At 49.7% G+C, this 8968-nt stretch overlaps 1 protein-coding gene across 1 annotated transcript; it reads right to left on the bottom strand.

Moving 5' to 3' along the window:
* Positions 1–2833: 2833 nt before the first annotated feature.
* On the bottom strand, positions 2834–8543 carry KRT3 (keratin 3, type II). Its single transcript, XM_005869211.2, is given in 10 exon segments — positions 2834–3141; positions 3557–3591; positions 3940–4160; positions 4485–4610; positions 5265–5429; positions 5719–5814; positions 6182–6242; positions 6795–7015; positions 7999–8169; positions 8172–8543. Coding segments are annotated over 10 exon segments (1776 nt in total).
* Positions 8544–8968: the final 425 nt, after the last annotated feature.

Here is an 8968-nt window from a genome sequence, read left to right as displayed (position 1 = left end):
TGGTTAGAGTACAGGGAGGAGCAGCAAAAACGAGTCTGAATATGTGCCTTGAGATGAGTGGGCAGTGTCCCAAGGAAGACTGGGCCTGTTCTGGGTTTCCCTTGGAACCCATTTAGAAACCCTTGACCTCTTAGGTGGAGGCATTCTGGAAAACCCAGAACAAGCTCTATTACCTGGCTGGCTGTCTCCTCTCCCTCACTCTAAATTCTGGGCTTCCTTGGAGCTCAGCCTGGGTACCCTGCTCTTCCCTTTCTGGGAGAGCTCACCAGTTTCATGGCTTTAGGAACCACCTTAGCTATCCTCACACTGATGATGTCCAAATGTGAGCCACCAGACCTGACCAGCCTTCCTTATGAATCCACACTCACATCTCCAACTGTAGTCTAAGTATCTCCATTTGCTGTCTCTTGAGAAGCTCAAAGCAAGGTCCTGGGTTCCTCCTCAGACCCATCCCACCTCCTCTTACTTCAGTAGATGGAATCACCAGCCCCCCACTTGCTCTCACTGGGAAACTGGCATCCTGGTTAAATCTTCCCTCTCCTATACACCCTCACCCCCAGCATCCAATCCATTAACAAGTCCTGTCATTTCTCCAATTCAGCCCCTGGTTTCTTTTTTTCATTTACTCAATCACAACTTAAAGTTATTTTATTCATTTTGTTGTTGTTGGGCTCTCTCGCTGAAATGAGAGCTGGAGGTGACATCTTACTTTTGCTCACCAGTGCATCTCCATTTAGCCCAGTGCCAGAAAGTGAACAGCTCTCTCGCTGAAATGAGAGCTGGAGGTGACATCTTACTTTTGCTCACCAGTGCATCTCCATTTAACCCAGTGCCAGAAAGTGAACACTTAATGAATGGTGGTTGAAGGAAGGAACTTGTTAATGACTTCATCCAGGGTGACACAACTATCCCATAGTTGGCCCAGCACATTCCTGTAGGACCAATTCTCTGAGCTGGGGCAGGCATTGACTCTCCCTGCTTATCTCTCTTTGTCCACAGAGCGATACCAGCCAGAAAAGGCATCCCCGCAATGAGGCAACAACTCCTAAATCCCATCTTCTTCAAAGAGCCTTTCTGGGGATCAGAGTGGAACTGTCACTGACGGAACTGCTCTGCCAAACATGGACATGGGATTTCCACCCGGATTTCTCACAGCCTCCATTAATGGTTTTCTTTGCTTATTTAATTGTCATTCTTCTTCTCTGAGATCAATTCAGCTTTGGCCTAAGATGGAAGCATTGCTTCCCTGTCCTGGCCTGGCTAAGCATTTCTACTTTATAGCCTGCATGTTCTGTGGGTCCCCAGGCAACCAGCCAAGCAAGAAGGGCAGCAACACAGCCTCCAAAACAGTGTGGGGAGGTGGAAGGAGCTCTGAATTCGGATACTTGGGTGTACCTTGGCTCACACCATCAGATGCTTGAAGAGCCTAAGCAAGCCACTCCACCTTTCGGAACCTCAATCTTCTTGTTTGCAAGTGAAGTTTTTGGCTTCCTTGTGCCTGAGTCCCTTTCAGCCTTGACCTTCCAGACAGCACTCCCATGGCTAATTAACACTGCATCAGGGCTTCCTGGTGCAGGGCAGACACCAAGAGCTCCCATGGCTGGGCACACACCTGGGAGCCCAGAGTGTGCTTGAAGAGCCTAAGCAAGCCACTCCACCTTTCGGAGCCTCAGTCTTCTTGTTCACAAATGAAGTTTTTGGCTTCCTTGTGCCTGAGTCCCATCCACCCTTGACCTTCCAGACAGCACTCCCATGCTAGCGCTGCATCAGGGCTTCCTGATGCAGGGGAGACAGCAAGAGCTCCTATGGTTGGGCACACACCTGAGAGCCCAGAATACATGCAGACAGTGCTCAGGTGCAGGACGTTTTCTGAGAGCAGTTAATAGTTGTTTGTCAGGAAGAGGGTTGGGAGGCCTTTGGAATATGCTGGGTTAAAGATAGCTAACAGGTATTCTTTGCTACAAGACTTCTTAGACCTCTAATATGGGCTCCAAAGAGGGAAGATTTAATGGACAGGGAACCTGTTTTGCAGAGCTTCCAACAGACTGGGGTTCTGTGGGTCAGACTTTGAGGTAGCTAGCTCTCAGAAATCCCTGCAACCTGGAGTTCTAGCACCTCATCCTTTCCTGGGTGCACTTTTGAGGGAAAGTTTTCAGAATGTCGACTGGAGTGGGGGCAGCACCAAGGAAAGAAATCCACTGTCCCCAAGTCCCTCAGCAAATCAAGGTCCTCTTCGGTTCCCCCAATGAGAGAAAGCAAGGATGATATGGATGTCTGCATGATACAGCCTTCCCCCTTTGAACTGTGAGGCCACAGGGCCTCCTGGAGTGTGCCCCCGCCCTTCCCCCCTGATCAAAGAATAAATGAGTCAGATATTGCCCATTTGGATCCCATGTAATGGACAGTGGGGACCAACTGCCTTGGTTTGGTGCACACAGCCCACCCTGGGAGAGAATGGAGAAGTCAGTCCAGGCGGGGAGAAAGGCCTCCAGAGAGGACTCAGAGGCCTGAGGTGAAACACAATGCACTTTATTGGTGACAGAACAGATGGGTAGAGGAGTCTGTGTGTCAGACACCTCAGAACTGTGGGGACCATTCCACCCAGGGAGGGGACCCCAAGGGCAACAGAAGGTGGCAGCTAAGGCCACACCTGGACAATCGCATGCACAGACTGGAGTCAGAGAGAGTGAAATTCCTTGGCTGCAGTTGGCCAGGGATCTAGATGGAGGAGCATGAGGCCCCAGTCTTCTAAATCCAAAGAGCAGCTGTCTGTCATAGGGGAGAAGCTGATGGGGACGAGAGGCGCTCTAGCGATGGTGCCTATGCTCATTATTTATTTGGAGCAGCGCTGGGAGGACTGGGAGAACTTGACGCTGCCACCCCGGTTGCTGCCAGAGCTGAAACCTCCTCCACTGACCCCACAGCGACCCCCGGAGCCAGAGCCAAAGCTGCTGCCGCCTCCAAAGCCACTGCCTCCACCGAATCCACTGCCTCCTCCGAATCCACTGCCACTTCCAAAGCCACTGCTTCCGCCGAATCCGCTGCTTCCACCGAATCCACTGCCTGCTCCCCCGCCTACACCGAAGCCACCGCCAAAACCGCCTGCAGAGGCCGAGGTTGTGTTGCTGCTGCTGACCACGGCTGCAGGGGAGAGGACAGTACAGGGATCAGCGCCCAGGACACTATTATAATTAATGACCCTCTGGGCTCAAGATGGTTGATCATTGTAATACAGTCTAATGTCATAGATGTTCAGCCCCATAGTTTTAAAACATCATGAGTTGTCCTGTGGTTCCTTCTGCATTTGATCAACTCTTGACACTCTTGGAGATTAATCATAATTTATCCTCCCATTAACAGGCTCCCTATTGGATATTCCCCATTCTACAGACTTATTGATAGTGCCCTGGACCCAGAACAATAACAAAATCATATCTGTTGCCCCTTCCACCATCTCCAACTTCCATAGAAATATTTTAATTAGTTGCTACTGCCCTGTAATATTACTAATATTTCAACATCAGCTCTCATTATCAGGGTTACTTTGGCTACTTACAGATGCTGACAGCATTCTGGCACTCTCCAGACATCCTGTATGAAAAAGCAAGAGAAAATTCCACCATCGCAAAGCAAATTTCCAACAAGTCCATGAATGAAGGTGATGAATAACACAACTGGAACTGAATTCAGAAGCCTAGCAGATCAGTCCCCTTTTTCCACCCTTCTATGGGCCTCAACAAAGAGACCCTATACACATTAATTACACATGTGCTTTGACTAACCGTGGTGAGAGTGGGCTAGTAACCACAAGTGCTTTTCTGCAAGGCCTGTGGAAGGTGGGGGTGGGGGACTCTCTCTACACAGCAGTCCTTCATCTCCATATACTTGGTCACTTATCTACCCTCAGCAGGATCAGGGGAGTTGGAATTGGAGACCCACCTGCACTCCTCGCCTTCTAGCAGCTTGCGGTAAGTGGCAATCTCCACGTCCAAGGCCAGCTTGACATTCATCAACTCCTGGTAGTCACGCAGCAGCCGGGCCATGTCATCCTTGGCCTGCTGTAGGGCAGCCTGCAGCTCTTGAAGCTTGGCATTGGCATCCTTGAGAGCCATTTCCCCACGCTGCTCAGCTTCCGAGATTGCTGCCTGAAGGTTGGCATTCTGGGAAAGAAGGAGGTAGAAGTGATGGGCCTAGTAGGAGAGTCCCAGATAATCTATTCTCTGAGTCTTAGAATAGATTATCCTAGAGCAAATGTTAAAGTCAGGCAACATCATCTCTTCGATAGCACTTCTATCTTGTATTCATCCATGGAGATATTTCTCTTGTGGATTACCAGCCATCTAGACTGGCTTGGTGTTTGAACTCCCTAGAAGCCACTGCTGCCTGAGATGAACCCGGAAGTCCATTTCAAACTGTGAATCCTGATATTCTAGCCCACACCCCTCACCAGTCATCCCAGGCACTAGCATTCATCACCATCCCACCTGCTTCTTGACGTTCTCAATCTCGGCCCGCAGCCTCTGGATCATCCTGTTGAGCTCCATGATATCACTCTTGGTGCTCTTCAGGTCATCCCCATGTCTGCCAGCTGTGGTCTGCAGCTCTCCCAACTGAAGAACAGAAGGGAAAAGAAGGTGTTCATGCAGTTTTGCCTAATTTGTTTCTCTATTTCTAAACCCACCCAACCTTGAGGTGCTTAGTAAGCATTTGTTAAAATGACATTGAGTTATGTTTCAGCAGAGACATCTCTGAGGCAGCAGGGAAAAGAACATCTAGTTTGTCATGATAGAAGGTTCTTCTATCCTGCAGTCCTTGAGCAGGCTAGAGTCAGTCCCATGTGTCATGGTAGGGGACAGTGAAACCACCTCCCCCAGGGGCAGCACTTTCTAGAACAGCCGTGGGCAAACTACGGCCTGCGGGCTGGATCCGGCCCGTTTGGAATGAATAAAACTAAAAAAAAAAGACCGTACCCTTTTATGTAATGATGTTTACTTTGAATTTATATTAGTTCACACAAACACTCCATCCATGCTTTTGTTCCGGCCCTCTGGTCCAGTTTAAGAACCCATTGTGGCCCTCGAGTCAAAAAGTTTGCCCACCCCTGTTCTAGAAGCTAAGCAACCAACCATTAGAGGGATGTCTTCAGAGAGTAGAACCAAGAGGGGTCTACCCAGTGACACTGGGAACTCATCACCCAGCAGCCCCACAGGCCTCAGACTCCCTGAGACCCTCAATAGATCCTCTGAGAGGTGCCCAGCTCCCACCTTGGTCTGGTACAGGGCCTCAGCCTCGGCCTTGCTCCTCTGGGCAATCTCCTCATACTGGGCCTTGACCTCAGCGATGATGCTGTCCAGGTCCAGGCAGCGGTTGTTGTCCATGGACAAAACCACAGAAGTGTCACTGACGTGGCTCTGCATCTGGGACAGCTCCTGCCAACACAGAGAGATATGCTCACTCTCGGGCCTCTACAACAAGAGGCCCAGAGAAACTCTTGATTAACAGTCCCATTCACTGACTCAGCTCTGAATGTGTACCAGCCCCATCATGTTCCCTAGCCCCTCAGAAAACCCCATGTCTGCAGCCCATCCTGCAGAACCCTAACAAGAAACTTTATTTCTAAGCTCAGTCTTTCCAGGCTTTAATACTAAATGTCTGAGCCTCAAATCTGTAAACATCTCACCCTCCTTCTCTCTCCCTCTTAGTAAGAAACATCTTTACCATATCATAGAGGGTCCTTAGGAAGTTGACCTCATCCATTAAGGCATCCACCTTGGCCTGAAGCTCTACCTTGTTCATGTAGGTGGCATCCACATCCTGAGAAAGAAAGAAGCATGGAGGCCTTATTCTCCCAAGGACCAAACAACAAACCATGATCACAGCAAGAAAGAATCAGGAGGACCAAGGCTGGTGATTGATTGGTCCTTGTCTGAGGCTGGTCTCCACATAAAGAAATGATTCACATCTCACTGGGGAGGTTTAAGTTCAACCCTATTCAAAAACTAAAAACAAATGAACTGAATCACTGAGGGATCTTTCCAGACTAAGATGAACCTGGTTTCTTTTTTTTTTTCTCCAACTGTCTGAACTTGGTGGCTCCGTAGCAATGGAGTAAGGAGATTTCCTCCAAAGCAGCCAGAAATCTGCACCTACAAGCCCCAGGAACTTCACACACAGCCCTTACCTTCTTTAGGGTCACAAATTCATTCTCAGCAGCTGTACGCTTATTGATTTCATCCTCATATCTGTAAGAGTTAAAAAGAAATAACTGAGGTTGAATTTTGAGGTAGTCATAAACACCGCTATTCTCTGAAACTCTGAAAGCTCATCTCTTCCAGCCCTCTGTCCCTCTCCCAACCCACTTAGATGAACATATCCTTCTTACTACCTCCCTATTAGTTAAGAGGGCCAATCATTCAATTTGTCCATGCATACTATCTCAGTTTTAACACTGTAAGTCCCTTGTCCTGGGCAGACCAGGATGGTTGGTCAACACACCATGAGTTGTCCCAGCATCCTCCAGATCCTAGAACCAGGATCTTCCACAACCTGGCTCCTGAAGAAGTGCTCTCTCAACTCTACACTCATCCTGCTTGCCACAATTTCATTTGTAAAGGACTATCCTTAAGGAAGGAAGGTGAAAAGGGAACCTGATGAACCAAACTACCCCCTATGACAATAAGGAGAGGAAAATAGACTGATACTACTGGCCAGCAGACAGGAGGAATGCAGTAAGGGCTGGGACTCTGAGACAGGTTGGCCCATGGCATCTGCCCACTCCTGCTCCTGTCACTCACTTCTTCTTGAAGTCCTCCACCAGGTCCTGCATGTTCCTTAGCTCTGAGTCCAGGCGGCCTCTCTCTCCCAGGATGCTGTCCAGGTAGCTTCGCTGGGAGCTGATATAGTTCTCAAAAAGGGGTTCAAGGTTGTTGGTGCCTGTGATGGAATTGGTGCCCTGCTGTTGGAGCAAGTTCCACTTGGTCTCCAGAACCTTGTTCTGTTGCTCCAGGAACCGTACCTGCAATGCATTGAGGAAAACATCAGGCAAAGGATCAGAGGGGCCTTGGCTCAGGTAAGACAGGTGTCTGTATCTGCCCATATCCCAGCACAAAGGCCTAGAAAGGACATGAAGATAGGCTTCTACTGTAGCTGGAGAAGATATGGTCAGACAGTCCCATCAGTCAGGCTACTAAGGATGCAGCATGGTTTGGAAAGTTACAGAAGGAGGAAAGATGGACAAGGAAACTGAAATGAGCTCTGCCTGGACATAGAAGTAAAGATGACCCTTCAGTGTTCCCAGGGATTTCGTGACTCTATCATAACTTCCAAAAATACACTGCACTCTGCAAAACTGTACTTAAACCTTGCAGCATCATTTCCATCTAGGGCTCCATTGACACTCCAGTTTTCAAAGGATGTGAGTCACTGGGAACTGATACTGATTGAAATGCCATAATCATCATGACAGGAGAGCGATAGCCAGTGTGAGCTATCCTAACCTGGAAGTCACTGACCATCCCTCTCTTTCTAAAAGGTTGATTAGGGGTGCAGATGAGGTTGTCAGCTTCTCTGCAGCCCTTGGGACTAAGGTTCCATATAAGCCTCTTTAATCCCTTCTCTTAGGCACCCACCTCCTTTGCCTGGCACAGAGACATAGAGGGAACAGGTCCTCTGGAAAGCCTCGGAGAACAGCTTATGTTTGAAAAGCCCCAGTTCTGTGTCAGACCTTTCCTTGCCAGTGGTCAATGCCCTGGCCATGAGCAGAGAGTCAGATAAGCAGGACTTGGGAATGTCTGGGTCCAAATAGAGGACGACTATCTTTCCTACTCACATGTTCATGTGGATAAACTTATTGGCTCTACACATGTTCACAGACCCTAGAATGCTGCCTAACCCCACCCTCTCAGCCTCACCCATCCAGAATTTATCCTAAACACTGTGTCTAAATGTCATACTCAAAGTTCTCAGCCTAGAAATGGGGTCCAGTCAGAGCTTCATCACCTTGTCGATAAAGGAGGCAAACTTGTTGTTGAGGGTCTTGATCTGCTCCCGCTCCTGGGCCTTGACCTGCCCAATCTGAGGGTCGATCTCCACATTGAGGGGCTGCAGAAGGCTCTGGTTGACAGTCACTTCCTGGATTCCCCCAGGAAAGCCACCAGGGCCAAAACCACCAGGCCCCCAAAGCCACCAGCCCCTCCAAAGCCACCAGTCCCTCCAAAGCCACCTCCCATTCCTCTGCCACCACCAAAGCCACCTCCATAGCCACCTCCAAAGCCACTGCCACAGCTGCTACGCCCTCCCCCAAAGCCACCAGTCCGGGAACCACCAGCCACACTGATGGAGATGCTCTTGTTGCCACCCAGGTTGTAGAGGCTGCGACTGCCAAAGCCACCTGCCCCGCTCCGGAAACCACAGGCTCCTCCACTGGCTCCCCCTGAACGGGCCACACAGCTCATCCTGCTGCTGCCGCCGGAGACCACAGCAGAGCGGCCAGAGAAGCCCTGGCTCCCGCTGCTGAAGGATTTCTTGCAGACTTGTCTGTTCATGGTGAGAAGATTTGGTGAAGGAAGAGTTCTAGAGTGCAGCAGGGAAGCCTAGAGTCAGAGGAAGAGGGAAGAACACTGAAGACCTCTGCAAGATAAATCCCTTTATATACAGCTAAGAGGTTGCTGGGCTCAAATGGAAAAGGGATAATTAATCCCAAATAGTCATGGGTTGGGTTTGCCTCCAAGGCAATAAGTTTGTTCCAGGCTGCTAAACACACCTTGAAAATCATCTGAGAGGGTAAAAGTGCTAAGGTGGCAGGCTTACCTGGCAGGGGGTGGTGTCTGGCGTTGCCCCATGCTTGGGCCTGGCCACCTCCTAGCTTTGTCTTTCAGGACCCAAAGGCACGTTCAGCCGCATCAGGTGCCCTTAGCCCTACCAGAACTGGGCTCAGCTCTGGAAGGGATGGCGTGGAAGGTGGGTTGGG

The sequence above is a fragment of the Myotis brandtii genome, unplaced genomic scaffold (assembly GCF_000412655.1).
Source record: "Myotis brandtii unplaced genomic scaffold, ASM41265v1 scaffold29, whole genome shotgun sequence".
NCBI lineage: Eukaryota > Metazoa > Chordata > Mammalia > Chiroptera > Vespertilionidae > Myotis > Myotis brandtii.
Note: the sequence above shows the minus strand (reverse complement) of the source record. Positions and strands in the feature narration are given on the sequence as shown.